Raw genomic sequence first — 21,080 nt, forward strand, 5'->3', positions numbered from 1 at the left:
AACATCATTCATGTGTAAAACAATAAATTTAAATGAATTAAAAACAAACATTCCTACAGTGTCAAAACAAATGAGCTCCCCATCTTACATCTACTAATTTCAGATCAGATAAGAGCAGAGAGTAGCATCTAATTCGGCAGAGATAACAGGAGCTGTTCAAGCAAATACTGAAGCTCATCAAAGAGACCAACTAAACTGAAATAAAATTTGTCTTTTTTAAATATAAAAAATAATATATAATATTTAATATACATTTGTAACATTAACAGTGACTATATCAAAATAGTTAAAAAGATAAAAATTACAATAAATATAAATAAATTTGAGTCCGTGAAAGAATACTTTAAGTACGTAAATGTATTTTGTGTTCTAATCTTTATTATTATAATCATAAAATTAAGAAATAAAAATGGATAATTAACATGTTTATAATTATATAAAATTTTTAATAATTTATCAATAACAAAAACAAACGTTTGTACTTCAAAACGGATTTGATGTTTTAAATACATTAAAAGCTTCTAATAATACTAAATATTTCTTTACATGCAAAGAAAAGTAATTTAAACCTAAACTTTTTAATTTGACAAATTTTTATACAGATACTCTTCGTTATTTTAATTTTTATATTAAAAAGCTGAATAATCTAAAATATAATTATTTATATTACTTAATATGCAAGTTGTACGCATGACCTTATACAAAAATTTATTATAAATATCTTGAAATTTTAGATATAAAATTTTTAATTTCTTATTTATATATAATTGAAAATAGGCTATTTAGTAAAAATGTTTTAGCATAATTTTTCATATATTTTTTTTTAAACTCAACCGAAAAAAATTTAATGTAATTAGATATGCATTATTGTTGTTTATAAGCTAATATCAATTACATTTACATTGAAAATATATAAAATATTTATTGATAAAATTCTTCATTAGTTTTTTTTAGTTTATACCTGAAAGACAAAATGAGGAATCAAGAATTGGATCATGAAAAAAAAAATTATCATTATATAGAATAATACTCTTTATTGTTTTTTAAAGTTCTTATTGTTGTTCATATTGTGAGTGAATTTCGTTTCAGCTTAAATATTTCATCAGTATTTCATTCATAACGGCCGGTAAATTAATTTTGCATTTATTTATTATCTGTAAAACGGCAAACAACAATTTTCTTTGTCTTTCAACAAAATATCGTTTATGGAAACATAATTTTGGTCCGACCGCTGTTCCGAGCCTAAAACGCATTTTAATCGGGACCGCTTACGACTAGAATATATCAAATGGAATACCTATTTTATCATTTAATATTGTATTTTATTCTTTGTCGGCTAATTTATAACATTTTTTGGTGACCAATATTTATTTGACTTTTGTATACATCAGGCTTTAATTATTAGTTCATTGAAAATTGGAAAAAGTGCAAAAAACACCTAGCAAATGCGTATATATATAAAAGGCTAGATGCGCTGTAAATATTGTGTCCCGGATCGTTTTTTCGATGCGGTCCCAAACAAATTTCGACTCGTAACACATGATCAGTGCTTTCGTCACTCACTTCCTCACTTATTTGACACTTTCGTATGTTCTCTCTTTCTCTCGATTCACAACAATTTTTTTTTAAACAACAACCACATGTTTTATTACAACTCCTGTAAATACCAATATTAACGTACGTTTTGTTCATTGTTCGTTGACATGAAAATTTTTTATAACCGTGTTTTATTTTATTTCTATAGAAATTCTGTCTGTGTATAAAGTACTTGTAGAATTGTAAGTGGGTAAGTATGTATGACGAGTGTAAAGATGGGCATGTAATTTTTAATATGTAAGTGTAAATGAACTTCAGTTCCGTTATTTCTTTATTTAATGCTTCAAATTTTTATTTTATCTGTACTACTATGTACAATGTACAGTGCCCTAAGTTCCGTTAGCGGTCGCGATCGCCTCTCGTTCATCAGCCTCAATTTTATTATTCTACCTTTTCCAAAAGGAAAATACATCTCATTCATTCCAAAATATTTAATACAATTTTTTAATTAATCTCGCTTATCATCTTCTCTCTTCCTTCACCTAATCTTATATAATATTGTTTATAATTCTCAGTAAAATGATTGTACAAAATTTATTTATTAAAAACATTCTCAAAATAGATAAACGAGGCGCATCACTACCGAATATATCAAAAGAATTTTGTTAAAGGTTTCAATCGATTAAAAGTCGAAGTTGTTACTGAAATATGTTATTACAATAAATATAATCGTACTGAAAAACACGAAAATCCAATACGTTGTCGAGGTAAATTATTTTAGTAAAAATTACATGAATAATCCGCTTCATCGAATCAGTAATCGAATAGCCACGGAATTCTCAAAATTGATTCAAATATCTGTTAAATAAAAGTAAAAATTCCTGCTACAATTTCGCCTATGTTATGTTTAAAAATATCGATAAAACTGTCGATTTAATTGGTACATGCTTCTATTAAATTCATCATTTGCAAACTAACTATTACAGTTGTATTGAGATAATAGGAACTTAATCGTTAGCAATTGAAGTTAGTTACAAATGACGAGAATTTTACTCTATTATCTGCTCATATCGACAAATTTTTGACAATACAAAACAAAACAAAAATTATAATTACAAAAAAGTGAAATAGTAATCAAAATACAATGTGAACAACAAGTACGTAGAAAAATTGAGCAAAAGTAGAAACGATATAAACAACGATAAGAATTTAAGCGCAAGGCCTAATTTTTGTTTACAATTTACGAAATTGCCTGTGACGGTATTCGGCATCCCAGAATCGAGCGAGCGATCGTGGCCCCTTATATCACTTACCAAGGTAAATATATATAATCTTATATATATAATTTCTTTATTTTTATATACATACATACATACGCATACATACAAATACGTACACGTATATATAATACATATTTTAAATGTATATTTAATTTTATATTCATAATTTCTCATCGTTTAAACATACCTTAGCGTACTATTTATACTATTTACAGTTTTTTCATTTTTTTTAATTCATCGTTTGTATAGTCACCGCCATTACAACCTATCCAGCACTTGATTCTTCGCATATTCATTTGGCGGACAAATTTATAACTTTTATTCACACAGATTCTTCTTAACTCGATTTACTTATGTTACATTATAAGGAAAAATCAAACACAAAATTCTTTATATTACACAAAATTTATATTATATTTACAACATAATATACTTTATTCTTTGTGCCGATTTCTAATGCGTCTGGAGCATTGAATCATTTACGATCTTCATCTCTGTCACTTGTCTATCCGTTTTACTCTCTCTCTCTCTCTCTCTCTCTGAGTATTGCTAGGTGTACTTATGTATATGTGTCTCTTTTCTCATCATTGAAAATTCGTTTGCAATCATTTGTTTTAAAATTGCATTAAAACACTATTTCATATTGATAGAAATTTTAAGCATTATTCTTACTTAGTTCACTCTCAAAGTTCTGCATTGATTGGTAATCCATTCAATCTTTTTCACAAATCGCGATAATCTCACATATATTTCACCTAGATTTCATTGACAGCATAATCGCACGTCGGGCGGGAACAGCATTCCACAAAATATTATCCATTTACTCTTTTCATTTTAATCAACTCATACATTTACGAGATCGCTTCAAAATGTTTACCAGCAAATAACACTGCTCGTTATATTTTATCGAAGACAAAATTGGAGGAAGAAGAGAGTTTCTTTCTTAACTTTAGCATTGCTGTCACTGAAATTTGAAAACTTATTTGGAAGTATTTGCTGTGTATTTTGTAGAAGAATTTTGAAAGAAAACATTTTTGCAGAAAAAAGTGGCACAAATTCCACAAACGAATTTTCTGTATCCTTTAACTTTCATTTGCTATTCGTTTTATTTACACAATTACCTATTACTTCATTTTTCTCTATTCTTCCGTCTCATACTTAAATTTTCAGTCCCGTATTTTACGCTTTTCATTATGTTCTTCTTAATTTTTCATAATCTTGAATTGTTAAAAAAAAGATTAGTTGTTTATAAAAATTCAGTAGTCAAGGTTCAATTCTCTGTAAACATATACATCATATTAATGTAAAGAGAATAAATTTGACCTTGTATTATAATACGTGAAAATTCAGCATATGCCATACGATAGATAGATGTCTGCCAAGCTGTCAATACATGGACATATTGCAAATATTAAAATGTAAAATTCTGAAAAATCAAGTGCGCGAAAGTTACATTTGTTCTTTTAACATTCCTTCTACTATGTGAGATCAATGATTTGTGAGATTTCATTTAAAAATCCAATCTCCTTATTTCTTCTTATGTTTAGAAAAGTAATAAAAATCTTAACCTTTCTTCATCATACACAACGCAATTCTTTATAAAAAATGAATCAATAAAAAAATTGACTTATAAATCTCGTATATGTAATAAAACAAATTCCTTATAAAATAATAATAATAATAATAATAATCATAATCATCATCATCAACATCATCGACATAATAATAATAATAAAAATAATAATCGCAGTAGCAGCAGCAGTAAAGGTATAGTAATAGTCTAAAAAGGCCATTTTATGTAATGAATTAAACTTGGAGAAAATTTAGTATAAATTATATTTTTTGTGGAATGCTCCACATACAATAAAAATTTTGTTTCAATTTTGCAAAAAAAATGAATCAATTCGCATAGCTTAGACTTTTGAATTCAAATAACTTTTAAAATCAAATTTGCCGTCAAGTAATTCGTATATAATAATGGTATCTTCACAAGATTGAATTTTTGGCCTCTCAGCGCTTATGCGCCAACGTAATTTAGCCAGTACGAAATACACGCGACGTCTTTTATGCTAATAATTTTATTCTAATGCTTGTTTTATTTTTTATTTATTTATATATATATATATAATCAAACGACAGGATTCTCAACGTTGGCCGACTAGACGAGCGATGTTTAATTTTAAATTTGATACACGATTAGTGTAAACGACAATTAAGAATACATCGCCGGCCCGGGGGCAAATGGACGTTGAAATTCCCGAAGTTTTTATTATTTGCATAATAAAGACGTCCATTTCTGTAAAAACTTAAATTCTCTCGTAACCCCCCCCCCTCACAACACTCGTAATCTTTTTATTTTTGTCTTACGATTACTTCATCACTACTGAGACTTTATGAAGAACAGAGGATTATGATAAAAATCGAAATAGTGTTTTAATTGACACGAACAATAAATATCTATATTGTATATATATACTCATGTGTACAAATAAAAATTTACGAACGTCATCGGGACATTTTCTTTTAAATTGGATTTTTTCTTTAATAAGCTCGGTTTTCATATCTTTCAAAATCGCCCTGTTCGATTATTCACATAGTAATTAATCCACCAGACAAATCATCTGCTCAATCACTATTAAAGATTTTTCCCTGCGACCCATCCTATCTTTATTATCAAATGTGAACATTGTAGTTCAGCTACCTTTCGTGATATTCGTAGTAAAAACTTTGACGTGTAAATTTCAAGGAAATAGCATACAAGTATTCTTTGCTTTGAATGTTTAGCGAAGACGTGCGAAATTTTCCTAAGCCCTGAAGTCACATCAGCAGAGTGATTAAACAAGAGCGTAAGTAGAAAACGCAAGAAATTCCGCGATGAGTCGTAAATGTTGATCATTCGTAGCGAATGAAGTTTCGATAATTGTCTCTTACATTGCTTAATTTGTGGACGGTCACCTATAAATTCATACACACGCTGTATCACTAATCTCGTGGAATCATGCGCACCTCATGTTATTTTTCAGCTATATATATAAATATATATATACCTATCTATCATCTATCGATCTATATATCTATCTATTATCTATTTCTCTATCTTTCTACCTCTCTTTCTATCTATCTATGTATCTATCATCTATCTATCTATCTATCTATCTATCTATCTATCTATCTATCTACCTATGTATGTATCTATCTATCTATCTATCTATCTATCTATCTATATATATATCTATTATCTATTTCTCTATCTATCTACCTCTCTTTCTATCTATCTATGTATCTACCATCTATCTATCTATCTATCTATCTATCTATCTATCTATCTATCTATCTATCTATCTATCTATCTATCTATCTATCTATCTATCTATCTATCTATCTATCTATCTATCTATCTATCTATCTATCTATCTATCTATCTATCTGCGTATCTATCTGTGTATATACCTATGTATGTAGCTACCTATCTATATATCTATCTATCTATCTATCTATCTATCTATCTGCGTATCTATCTGTGTATATACCTATGTATGTAGCTACCTATCTATATATCTATCTATCTATCTATCTATCTATCTATCTATCTATCTATCTATCTGTGTATCTATCTATCTATGTATCTACCTATGTATCTATCTTTCTATCTATCTGTGTATATACCTGTGTATCTAGCTACCTATCTATATATGTATGCGTGTATGTATCTATTTATGTATCTATATATCTATGTATCTAACTATCTATCTATCTATCTATGTATCTATTTATCTATGTATCTATCTATCTATCTGTGTATATACCTATGTATCTATCTATTTATTTATCTACCTATATATCTATCTTATTCTAGCTTTCGTTCTTGAGTTTGTTTTTTTCTTATCTCCTATGGCGCAAGAGGATAGAAATCAATAAGGTGACTAAGCGATGTGAGTATCGTCTGGGGCTATGAACCGACGCACATAAGCGATTCATGCGTATTGCTGCCGCTATTAGTTGCGACTATCGTATTGTTACAACTCCCGACTACATTTCCTTGATGATGATGATGATGGTGGTGATGGTGGTGATGATGGTGGTGAAGGTGATGATGACCAGCCTGCAACTGTTGGTGACCGTGATGCTGACTGTGTTGCTGTTGTTGCTGTTGCTGCAGACTCAAAGTGGATTCATTGGATGAGTTTGAAAGACCTCGCAGTAACTCATCTGAACTCACGGGCGCTGCAGATGTCAACTTCCATCCAGGCATAAAATCAAGATCCAGCTCTGGACCAATGTCCACATCAAGAAGCTCATTATTATTAAGTGGATCAAGAGGCGACTGACTTGAAAGCGATAAAACGCTGCCCCAATTAATGGAGCGGCTGTCATCACTATCTCCAATTCCTGAATCAACATCCGTTTCAGCAGAGTTCACTGTTACAGGAAAAGGCGTGAGCCTGCCCTGCTCGGATGACTGCAATTGAGCTATAGGCGTTGCCATAACCGGCTCCATGGGTGGTGGACTCCGATCTCTCTCCATTTCACGTTCAAGATATCTTAAAGTGTTGCAAATAAGCACCGAACGATGGAGACTTGGATCAGGAAACTGCCTGTACCTGGCAAGTTTGCACATAGAGATATTGAGAACAGCGAGACGTCGCTGCCTATAACAAGCCCGACCGCGTCTGCACCAGCTAGACCGCGAACCTTCACAGCAACGCTCATTTACACGATAACTGGAGCCCAGCTCCAGGTAGCTTTTCCCATTCTCTTCCCTACGTATCGTGGGAGGCTCATAGTGATGAGGTGCACTTGCATGATGACCCCACTGGGCTTGAGGCCTCGAAAGTTGCTGTTGATGCTGCTGTTGCTGTTGTAATTGTTGTCTTTGTTGTTGATGCTGCCGCTGCTGCTCCTGCTGCTCCTGTTGCTGCTGTTTTTGTTGCTGCTGATCTTGCTGCTGTTGCTGCTGCTGCTGCTGCTGCTGCGTTTGCTGCTGCTGTTGCTGTTGTTGATGGTAGATGGAATTTACAAGACTGGCACCTCCTCGTTGATAATAATGCTGCTGCTGCTGTTGTGACTGTTGCTGCTGAGATTGACTGATTCCAGATGTTAGCTGAGAGGAACTGACAGGAGATGAAGATCCATTAAGGCTAGTCGTGGACGTTGTTGATCCGGGTATCGTAGAACTTCCTGAAGAATTGTGGAGTGATGACAAATGGCAAGAATTGTTGGATGTAGGAGACTGAATACAGGAAGTGGCCACCACCTCCATATCGTAATATGCTGTTGCAGTTGTATGACTGAGAGCTACAGGCGATGATGAAGCAAAGCTTTCCTCCATCGCCCACCAACTACCCTCAACCCTACCAAGTTTTGAAGGGCTCTCACCCAATTCCATATCAAAATCCATACAACCAACTCCACCGTCTAATTTACGTTTTCCTGACGTAGCCTGCAGACCCATCATTGCACAACTCTGAAAAGAGAGATATAAGATCATGAATTAACTAAAAAATGTACTGGTAAAAGTAAACAAAAATAACAAAAATACTAAATATACTCATTCGCATTTTACTGTAAACATGCTTTTCGTTCATAGAAATAATTTATTTTTGACTAATTATTTTTACAAGTAATAAATAATTTTTTATCAAATATTTATTACTACTTTATTTTATAAAAGATATAATATTTTAACAGAAAAGCAATTCATTTTTATTTCATATTTTTATAATTGAAAATTTAGAACAGATCCCAACAATGGAGAAATTGAAACTTCTTGTATTGTTGAAATTTTCGTTCAAAAACATTTACAAGATAAATTAAATAATTAAATTCCAGTAGATTTAAAAAGTATATTATTTTAGGTAAATACACGAAAATATATGCAACTTAAATGAAATTTCAATAATTTCACAACATTTATTCCTATGCAACTAAAATATCTAAAACCAACGATTTTCAGTAAACAAAAACTAAAAGCTTATCAGATTGTTATTTTCTACTTTTACATGTATCAAAAGCTGACATACACGTCAAACTTAGTCTCTACCACTATCGTGAATATACACCCATGCATTTAACTCAGAAGCAAACGACCACACAAAGAGCTCATCTATACTGCGTAAGTGCTGCTATTCTCATGACTCAGAAGATCGGTGCGTCAATGGAAAAACAAAGCATAGAGAACTACGAGTGACGTATCAATCTAAACGTTTTTCATTTCAAAAGTTTCGTAGACTCTACATAAGGAGATGTCAATATAGAGTACAATATATCTATTACTTATTATTTATACTAAAATACGTTATTCTAATAGTTCACATACTAACTTTCGTAATTATGAAGTTAGTATTGCTTCTATTAAAACGTTATTCATTAAAATTGTAAAATTACTTTTATATCTTGTATTCATTTTTAATTTACAATAAAAATAATTGATTATATTTAAAATTTATCAATGTTAAAATTTATTAATATTCTAACATTACTATTGTTTTACCACAATTACAATATTAATAAAATAGTAAATTTTCAACTCAGTCCCACGTTTGAAAAATTTTAAAAAACAATTATTTTATTCTATTTCATTAAATTACTTTTTATTAAAATTTATTATAAATTAATTATATAAAAATAATATATGTACTTGTTAGATATAATAATGAATATAAAAGAATACACTCAAAAGTATCTAATTTAATAAAAATTTACGTTTGTCATTGATTCAATAATATATTTAAATTCTAATTTTCAATATTTATTTAATGCAAATACTTGTAAACACGTTAAAATCATCTGTAATTTCTTACATTTCAATAGCTTTTTAGTTACTTGATAAAAAAAGCAAATTATTGATAGTTAAAAAAATTTATATAAAATACTATATATTCTTAATGTAGTACTAATAGCTCTTTATCGCCGATTTTTATATATATCCTTATACCAATATTTATATTTATTTTTAATTACTATATTACCCTTGAAGTAATATTAGCTTTAAAAATACGTTAAATTGGCGATCAATAAATGTATTGCAAATGGAAAGGATCAAAAAATATATGAAAAACAATTCCATTAACGATTGAAAAATAAAAAAGATATTCAAAAGAGAAGGGGGGTAGAAGCGAAAGAAAGAGAGAGAGAGAGAGAGAGAGAAGGGGTAGAGGGAGACAGAAGCGAAAGAAAGAGAGAGAGAGAGAGAGAGAAAAGGGGTAGAGGGAGACCGAAGCGAAAGAAAGAGAGAGACACACAAACAGAGATAATTAAACGCCGAATATTTTGAAGTTAATAAATTAACCGAGAATTCTGTTGAGAATCTTATTCTATATATATCTATAGATAGGTGCAGATGATATGCATTACTCAAAAACTTCTTATATTTTTTGTTTTCTTTTTTGTCGTGCAAAATAATTATTATTTATATTCTATGAATTTTTTAAATGTCATGGAATGTTATCAATGATGGAGAAATATCACTGAAAAAATTTTAATTTATGAATGATTTTATGAACTATATATACAATATAAAAATATACATTTTTATTCAACAAATACTTTATAACTATTTATTTTGAAGAATCAAAAAATTTTCGGTACTAGTGAAATTTTCACAATTTTTCTTTCATTTCGAACTAAGCTGTAAGTTCTAATTATAGTTGATGATAAAAATATTCAGTTAATATAATATATTTAAAATATTATTCTTACACACGCGCCCGCACACGCGCCCGCACACGCGCCCGCACACGCGCCCGCACACACGCACATAAATCATTGCCATTTGTATATCGAAAATACTTGAGTAGTCAATATGATTTAATAAAATCGTATTACTAAATTATTCCTGCTTTAGCAGTAGTCACTAGTAGGCACTAGTCGCTACCGACATCTTACGGAAACAGGTTAAAACTTTTACAGTACTATGAATTAAGCATTTTGTAGTATGTAAATTAAAAAAAAAAGATTTCATTTAAATAAAACTTAACAATCACAATAAATTCATATACAGAAGCATGCATATTATGTGTGTATTTTGTGTAGATAAATGGATGGATAGGTGAATTGATGGCTGAATCTGATAGAATAATTTATTTTAAAAATTATATTTTTCTATAAAAATTTTTTAAACAAATCATTATTCTACATAAAAATAAAATCATAAAATACTTATATTCATAACATCATACGATCACAAATAAAAAAATATAGACTCCAAACTATTTTTAAATAAAGAAGAATTTTTAGTAAAGAAAAGTATATGTTACGTAATATGGAAGATAAGGAAATGTACTAATAATTTGTAATTTAGAACATTTAAATCTATTTTGTTTAACTTTATTTGCAAATATTTTATTTTTATCTATTTTATACAATTGAACATCATTAAAAGAAAAATAAAAATAAAACATCTAATTCAATTTTAGAAAAATATGCCTTTGATGATATTCTTTAATAAATCTAATTTAAGTATGGTATATAAATATTCGACAAATGCGAAAAACTTAATCATTTTCTTAAAGAACATTAGGAGTTTTTTTAACTTTTTATTTGGTGAAAAAGTTTTAAGCATGCTATCAGGAAATTTTCACGAAATACAATTCATTAAATATCAACAAATATGAAAATGCGATCTATTATTTAAAAATTCATAATACAAATATCTGAAAATATAATCATAATTTGCGTACAGTGCAGTTAAGGCGTTACTAATTTGTAATGTTCAAAGTATCTTGAGTCTACAATTTTTTTGAAAAACAAGTAGTTTATAATTTGTAAGACATTGACCCATAGAATTGGAGGGGAATGGTAGTTAAATGGTGGAGGGGGCAAAATGAGGGAAGGAGAAAGAAAGAAAAAGAGAGAGAGAGATAGAGAGAGAGAGAAAAAGCAGATAGCCTCCAACAAAGCCTGTTATAGAGGTCTACCTAAGCAACCTGGGTGAACGTTAGCCCATATCGGTGACGGCCACTCACAAGAACGAATTACGCGTATCACAATGATCACAAGACCTTCACACGACAAAAACTCACAAAACACAAAGAGCTCGAAATATCCGAACAGCGCTCGGTTTGGAGGCATTGGGCAACGACCATTCTCACGACTGGATCTGCCTACGCCTTGACGGCGGTTTTCTGTGGCTGTAGCTATCGCTATTATTGCTATTGCTTATGCTGCAGTAAAAGTAGTCTCATACACACATAACCCACAACTCACTGCACAACGGTACAACATCGACTGACTAAGGCGCGCGCCTCTCCGACTCGGGCTCGGCTCTACTCGGCTTAGGCTGATTCGAAAGGCCGCCGTCGTACGTTCCGAGGCACTTGAAGACCTACGCCGCCTGATGGCGCCACCAATGTCGCGCCATTCTTACCCACGTGTATTTGTGTGCTTTGCCTCTTTGAACATCACTTTTTAAGCAAATTCTAGTAAATTTTTCTGCAAAATATACTTATAAATAAATCTTCTCATAGCAAAACGCTACCTTCGTAAAGAATAGTAAGAAAACTTGAAGTGCCATTACTGTCAGTTGTAGGCTTAAAGAAAATCTCACGGCCAAAAAAAAAATGTTTTTCTACTGATGAAAATTCATGATCCACTTTCAACAGTGAATCTTCTCAATATACAACTGTGATCTTCAATTCTATTCTTTCGTTCCTAAAAGTACGTAAAGTCGGTTTAGTATAATTGATTTACTGAGTCCCTGTAAGGGATGTCGAGATCTTTTTATTCTTTTTAAAAGTTGATATTTTATCCATTAATATTGTAAAAAATACATTTAAATATACAGGAAATTTATAATACTTATTTAAAATAATGAATTTAAAATATTTCAATCTCGATAATATACATAGATATATTTTCATATTTCTACGTAACCTCACTTCCATCTGATCTTTTAAATTTTCCGACGAAAAATTCTTTTAAATACCGTGGGAGAAGGAGGGACTCAGAAGTATTCGTTGTTCGTCCCACTTGAGATTCAGGTGCTTTCGTTTTAATCAACACCAATGAGGTCGCACATCGAATACTGATTTTTTGTTTCCGCTGATGCTCTGTAAAAAAAACTACTCCATCAAGTATATGTACTTTCTCCAATAAAAATAATATTTGAAAAAAGTAATGCCATTACCATAAGATTAATTTTTGAAGGGTATATATCAGAATATTTGCTGAAATTCATTCGCAAACAATTAGCAAGTATCCTAATTAAAGAGCTGCATCATTCTCAATAATAATGTTGAACAAATTTTCAAGTCAATTTCAAATACTTTTTTTAAAATAGGAAGATAGTATTTGGTTTTTATAATTGAATTCATCTGGTTGGTACTTCATTCGAGCTTTAAAAATTTTTTTTAAATCTTTTATATTTTATTAATTATATATATTTGCTTTTGAAAAATTTCCTATCGCATACAAAATATCTTTAATACGAAAGACAAGTCAATATTTTGATTACACAGTTAATGATTCGGAACTCAATCAGTTAGTCTTCACTCAATAAACAGAAAATTCTGTGGGTCTGTTGAAACAATGTGAACCTAAATAAAGTTGCTACTTCGTCGCAAATGTCAAAAAATTATTTTAATAACATTAAATTAAATTATTTGATACGCTTAAATTTCTGTGTCACTTATTCCACTTCCATGAAATTGTCATGAATAGTCTGCTTTTTAATTATCCAAAAATTAAAATCAAGAACCAAAATAAGCGGTTCACAGGCTGACGTTACTCATGCGTTACAGATTTTACCCCGTGAATGAACATGTATAATATAGCACATGTCTGTCTCCTCTATTTGATGCAATATTCTCCAATTTCATTCATGACATCGATCATGTGTGCCCGCAATGTATCGATATATCTCTATCCCTTTTCCATTTCACAGCTGATCACAGTCGCAGCTGCGCACAGACTGATTTTCTTTATAGCTATCCCTTCCAATACTGAATCCACCTTCCATTTCTATTTATCCCCTCCCCATTTTCTTCATTTTGTGATGCCCGAATTTATCTCAATGTATTTATTATATCAATAGTCACTAGACGACTTCCTGTTACTAAGTCACTTTTCAATCTTCGCGACCCATTTACATTCACATTATCTACTCATCCGCAAAATGATTCAAACCTAGTATATGTGTATTACAAGATCTCTAATGATACTTTTTCATTTATTATATCCTATTATAGATTTTTATTTGAATGCATCCTTTCAAATTTTCCATAGTTCTACAGAAATTTTACTTCAAAGTTTTTACTTCAAAATTTAAGATATTTCGTCTTGCTCTAATTATATTCTTCATCTATTTGTTTAACTTTCAGTTAATATTTGCGAGTGTCTTTATAACTTAAGCATAAATTTCATTATTTAAAAAAATTATGTTAATAAAATTATTCTCCAGAATTGCAAATTTAAAATTCGTATAGGACATCAACGAAAGGCGAAAATCTATATAAAATAATAAAGGAAAAATTATGAAGAAAGAAAAGAGATAGCATCGAGTTATTTAACATGTATCCACAGGCATATGAGTGCTCTTGACAACTGATGAGGTAATATTGACACAACTACGTGTCTATATACGTATGACACTTCTATCTAAAGTTCGTATCAATATGCGCGCAGAGTTCTGGGAGGTCTCACGCGTATGCCCGTACGTGTGCGTTTACGCACTCACGTACATCAAGCCTTATGCGCACGGAGATAAAGGCAAGCCACTCAGGGCCACAGCAGTCGACTCCAACTGTCTTTGGTCGATTATAACGTATACGAGTTAGCAATGAAGCTTTCATAAGCGCCTATCTCTTCAGCTCTATTTTACTCTACTATTTTATTCTAGCTGATATATCTTGATTATCGTACGCGCCGTCCAACTTCATGTCTCGCATTCATTTGCACGATTCATTCCTCTCCTCCCTTGTTACAAGTCGAGGATTTTCATCAACCTGAACACTTATTCCTCGCTCAAAGTCCGACCGGAACATCATTTTTGAGCTCCGTGTTTGAAAAAAATTATTTGCAATATTGTTTCTACGTTTATTTACAATTCAGGTGCTCCTTTTTTATAAAGAGACACTGAGCTAGCGAAAAATCGAGTTCAAGAAGATCGATTAACAAAGATGTATTGAAAATTTACATGCTTTACAAAGCCATTATTAAACTATTCGTATTTCAAATTACGACTTTATTTTGTACAAATATTTGTATTATAATATTAAAAGAATTTGCTAAAAAGTCAAACTTCCATTCGTTAAAATTTATAATAATCTTTTACATTATGGATAAATGCTAAACTAATTGAAAATAAAATTATGACGTTTTTTTATCTTTGAGTTCTTCTCTTGCCAGCATTTATTTAATAGCAATATTTCTGCACAATCCCATCTAATATTTTTATCTTTTTATTTTATTTTCAATTAACGGCTAATAATACAATTTGGTTGTATAAAAAGTTTTTTTTTTACCATCCATTAAATGTAAACGAAGTTCGATTGGCGACATAGTGATTTATATAAACGAATATAAACTGAGCATTTTAAATTTCAAAATATTGATTTTACTGAACTAAAGGCATGCAATACGAACCCCAGGTTTGCAAGAGCATACACGAGTTAAGAATAAAATGGAAAAATTCCAAAATTTAACAGGGGCCGTCATTAAGTCTAATTTTCGAGAAGGTTGACAAAGATAAACGATACTTACAAGAGTGAGAACCTGAGCCAAATTAAAATTGAACCACTTCCGTCCGCCATTATTATTTCGTTCATTGCGCACACGCAAGAACAAACAAGAGAAAAGGGGATACGCAATAAGGAGGAAGGAGAAGATATTTGAACTACTCTTGAAGATGACGTCAAACAGTCCTATGTTATTTTCGAAAGAAAATTCAACGAGTTACAGAAGCAGCGCCAGCTGGCGTCAAGATTGTCAAGCAGGACTAAAAAATAAATGATTTATCTCCTTGTTTTTTTCGTACAATGCTTAATTCTATATAATCACGAATTTTTTTATTTATTTCACCGCCTAAGTTCAAAATTGCCATAGTCTACGAATCGCCATTACTTAAAACTTTAACAACTCAATATATACCTGTCTCATGCATAAACCAAAGACATACCAGAGGCTTCGATGCCATTACGTAAGCATCCACCTTTATTTTTGCTTATTATATCAGGAGTCGCGCAAGTTTTCATTATTCATTCATACCCTACTTTATAACGTAACCTAAATCCTTACTCAAGTACACACCTTCATTTAACTTCAGATGAATACCTAATTTCAAAGATTGCTCTCTCATCATTTTTTCGATCGTATCATTGTTTTTGTATGTTGTATGTTGCATATTATCAATATACGTAAGCAGATTCATGGTCACCATTATCACATGCAAACATAGAATTTCTTAATGTGAAAGATAAACAATTTGAATTTTTCTCACTATTATGGAAGAAAACAGGATAAGTTCGAGTGATACCTTATATACATATCTCAATTCGTGCCGCATTCTCATTCTTTTCTCCGTTCTCATCGTCACTAGTGTTTTTCTCCATCCCTCTTAAATTGTCTCATATATCCACTAATTTTGCTCAGCCTACGTTACTATTTCTCTCTCTCTCTCTCTCTCTCTCTCTCTCACGTTCGCTTTTTCTTCTTATCCTCTTTAGCTATCTCAAAAATCACATCTATTACATTTCATTAATTTCATTAATCAGTAATTGAATATAAAACCTCTCAATGATTTTTAAGTGGTTATGATATGCAGTAATAAATTAAGTATATATTGTATAAATCAATTAATGACTTTATTTTAAAACAAATTTTTCATTGTTGTGATTAGAAATTCCATTTTCTTGTTTATTATTTTTTTTTTACCATTTTGTAGAATTTGTAAAAATTTCCTATCGTACAGAGGATTTTGTTATTACAATCGGCAATTTCTTGCTGGAGTTAGCTCCAGAGCTACTAGAGGCTCAATGACACGGTAGCTAAAAATTGCCTTATTTAAGTTTATTTTGTTCTGACGTACATTCCGTTTTCTTTCTTGTATGTTATCTTTACAATAAATACCTATCAATTTCACATTCATTATCATCATTCGACGTTTGTTCATTAGTTACGCTCCTCCCTATATATATCACGGAAATCCGTTTGATGTCCAACATTATCGCATAAACAAATGCTCAAATCAAAAATGAACGCAAAGCTGCTTTTTATTTATATTCTGTATTCAATGGTAAATTTATATTGCTTATTCAAACTTCTTTTACTTATTAAAAAAACGTTATTATAAATAGATGAAAATTATTATTAATCAATGAGAATAATCTATTAAACGATATTAGAATATGATTAAAATATAATTATATAAATTATTCAATTAAATTTTAAAAATCTAATAGTTTTCATTTTTTCTTAAACATAGTATATAAATTAAAAATAAATTATTTAACAAATAAATTGTTTTTGGCATGTATTCATGACAGTTATACTTGTTAAATAATATGCTAATATGCGTACAAAAATATAAGAATAAATAAATTTCATTTATTAACTTCAAGAAAAAATATTTTGTTATTTATTGGCATAATCAGGATATAATGCAGGTAAATAATTAAGGAAATCAGCGAAATAGACAATTTAACACTTATAAGATAAATAAAAAGGATAAATATATTTTTAATTTAACGTCAAAAGTAGACAAAACAAGAAAAATAAACAACTGAAATGTTTTAATCAATAAAAACATTATTATTAATGATTATCAATAGAAATAATGAATGCATATATATTTTCATCAGAGTAAATCTATTTTTTAATTATATTGGTAAGGTTCTATATATATATAAATTTATTGATGTTTTCTAATTTTACACTGCATTTAAAGTAAACATGGAAATAGAGATTTCGAATTTAAAAGGATGGTGAGCAATCATGCTATTTGATGAGAAACAATAAGATGGAAAAATAATTGTTAATAATCAATAATTTCAAAAGCATTCTTATCTATAAGATTTATAACCATCATTATATCATAATAAAGAACCAAATAATTCTTCAAGAATATTAGATAAATAAGATAAGAATCGAAAGAAAAGGTAATGAGAGTAAATCACGAGTTAGACAAAAGAGAAAGTAGGATATGAAAAAGAGGAAAAGCGCAAAAACGGAGAGAGACACAATATATAAGCAAAGTACGCCGCCGATACAATGCATTTAACTTAGTAAACTATTATGAAATTCGGTTATTATTAGTATACAGTTTCTCTATCACGAATAATTCTAATCATATTGAGAGTTTTACTGGAAAAAAACTCATCACAAAATAAATGTACACTTTATTATCGTTACTCTCTATCAACTCGCACATAATTCGCTTATCAAGAGCTTATTTACATAGTTGTTTAGGTACGTGTAAACATACAGTGGACTTTAGACGCAGTCGATGGCAGAGAGGTTAAAAGACCTTATAAAATTGAATTATGTGTTAAGACAATTGAAGGCGGGACCAACTATAGGTCCTATCATCTGTTTTCCAACTCATATGCGTTCACTTTTAACATAATATAATCTTTTTTTTTATTTTATCTAGTCATCCGGCCTGTTGATTTAATGCTTGCATACAAATTAATTTTTATCAAATATTAGTGACCATTAATGGGCTTATGTTCATCTAAAAAATTGCGTTTGGTCCTTGTCCATTGGCATTTCGTTAGCAATAAAGTATTAGAATACTTTATTAATAATTGAGATATCCAATTATCTTGGTTCGTTACAAAAAAAAGGTTATACCTACGATGAAAAATTATTCTAATAATGGAAAATTATATAATTTCTCAAAATATACTTTAGTGCAGAGTAATTAAGTAACAACTTGTTTAAAAATTACATTAGTTGTATAATTTGCATGAATACATAGAATACTACAGAATCTGATGCAATTGCTTTTAGTTAATATCTAATTTTAAAAAAGTACATACAGAAAGTTTGATAAACTAACATTCTACGATTATTTAGATAATTAAGGCTTATTTCAATTTAGATCAAATATAGCAAATCACTTTATTACTTGCGTTAATACTCTACTCGCTTCAGTTCAAAGTGTATCTAACATACAGTACTCCCGCGCATCCGAATCAAAGCCAATAACTTATCTTATAGCATCGATGTCCAGCAAAATTTGATACGAAAATAAAAAAGTAATAAAGACATTAATATTTATTGTTGCACTTACTTATTACATTATACTAACTGTACCAACAATTTACATACTTTCCCGTGTAAATTTATTGAAATCAAGTACAGAAGATTGAAAAGAAATATTAAAAATACTTATATAGATGATATATTTCTATACTTTAGACTATGCATATACTAAGCGAATGAATAAACATACAAAATTATTGGATTATCTTAAAATCTCTTTCATACATTTATCAAATACCAAAAACAAATAATATTATTATATAATTATATCATTTACATCATTATATAATTTTTTAAATATTTAACAATGTTTGTGCTTTTAATAAATAAAGATTAATTTAAACCTAGTAACAATAATAATTAAAATGTATGCGTAGTATAATATAAATAAAAAGTAGTATAAGAACAGGATAAAGAAAAAAAGAAAACAAACAAGTATGGAATAAATGACAGAAAAGCAATATATTGACACAGAATATTATTTGTACATGTGAATTATTTATACAATTAATAAACATCTACACATATAGGTATGTAATAAGTAAATGTATAAAAAGACAAAATATATAGAGTATTTAAATGAAAACGGGGAAAGTTTGTTGCAAAAGTATATTATAATAAAAAAAAACAGCATGTATACATACAGCTTGTATACAACAGTATGCCATTGTGTAAGTATATCTTCCCTCTTTTCAATCGTTCTTTTATCATTAGTGTTAAAAATTTTGAGATACAGACAGCTTTTTTATGTATTTATTTGAGAAAGCGAAAGAATGAGAAAAATAAAATGAGCAAGGCGTTAGAAAGGGTTTAAAATATAAAATAATAAACAGAAAATGTATATTTAAAACTATATTAAACAAATATAGTTCCACATATTTATATGTTTTTGTATATTAATACATAATTAAAAATGTAATGAAGAAAAAATGTTTGTTGATATATTATTCGATTACATATAATGCTTAATATTCTTAATTATCAAAATTCGTTCCTTTCCATGAGATATTCTAATTTATAAAATCATTATTTTGTGCCTAACTTGTAAATAGACATTATATATATCGATTTAAAAATTAAAATTATATGACAGGTTCTTTTATAAATTTAAAATATAAAATACTTTTCACAAACTAATATCGATAATATTAATGCATAAATCGATAAAAAACAACGATTATCAATTTAAAATAATTTATTAAGACAATGCATTTATATAGTAGATATTTCAAATATAAAAGCAGATCAAATAAGAGCAGTGAAATATGTAATATGTTTAATTCTAGAAAAACAAATGATGGAACAACTTGAAAAAATTAATAAACAACTATTAAGTAATATTGCATTTTCATATTAAGTAATGTTGCAAAAAGGTTGATTGTTAATTATTAGATGCATTAACATCCAAATATGAATGGAGATGAACTTACGCATATATGGCTGATCTGTGATATATGAGATAAGAAGGTTATAAAGATAGTCTTTCTTTTTTTACAATAGATCATTTGAAAGCCTACCAAGTGGAGTCCATGAATGTTTATGGAAAGATATATAAAAACTGTTGCCGCGCATGCTCATTAATTATTATCGATTATGACGTGTTGACCTCTGATACAGTAAAATTGAGATGAATTACGATAATTATATATTAATACACGCTATATGAAAGAATTTTTGTTCTTAGAAAAACCTCACAGTCTTGTGCACTTCCAAAAATTAACTTTAATCTTTTTAACAGTCAATCTTTTGTTAATTTAATTGAATAAAGGCTTATTATATATTAATATTTCTTAATTATATATTAAATTACAAGAATAATTAAGGACAATTATAATCCTCTAATACTATATTTGCTGATTGAAAAGTATATTTTTATAATATTAGATTATAATACATCTTAAAATTCTAAATTTAAGAATTTTTACTCCAAGTCAGTACGAATATCAACATGCAATAATGTAAAAAACGAGAAATTATTACAAAAAATATGAAAACAATTAAAAACGTAAAACCAAATAAGGAGGAACTTATAAATTCTTATATCTATAAGAACTGATTTAAGAGGAG

General features: G+C 29.3%; 1 protein-coding gene across 2 annotated transcripts in view; it reads right to left on the reverse strand.

The window, feature by feature from the left end:
* Window positions 1-6,652: 6,652 nt before the first annotated feature.
* tara (SERTA domain-containing protein 2 taranis) overlaps window positions 6,653-21,080 on the reverse strand; it is a 45,387-nt gene continuing 30,959 nt past the window's right edge. Inside the window, exons 1-2 of one of the 2 annotated variants that reach the window (XM_011502675.1) lie at window positions 11,837-12,185; window positions 6,653-8,280 (exon numbers count right to left, since the gene is read on the reverse strand). In XM_011502675.1, coding sequence (XP_011500977.1) covers window positions 6,766-8,280; window positions 11,837-11,899 — 1,578 coding nt within the window. In that variant the 5' untranslated portion in view covers window positions 11,900-12,185 and the 3' untranslated portion in view covers window positions 6,653-6,765. Of the gene's footprint in view, window positions 8,281-11,836; window positions 12,186-21,080 lie in introns of those variants that run through there. The other variant, XM_011502674.1, reaches the window with a different exon arrangement.

This window comes from Ceratosolen solmsi, unplaced genomic scaffold (genome assembly GCF_000503995.2).
Source record: "Ceratosolen solmsi marchali unplaced genomic scaffold, CerSol_1.0 scaffold15, whole genome shotgun sequence".
NCBI lineage: Eukaryota > Metazoa > Arthropoda > Insecta > Hymenoptera > Agaonidae > Ceratosolen > Ceratosolen solmsi.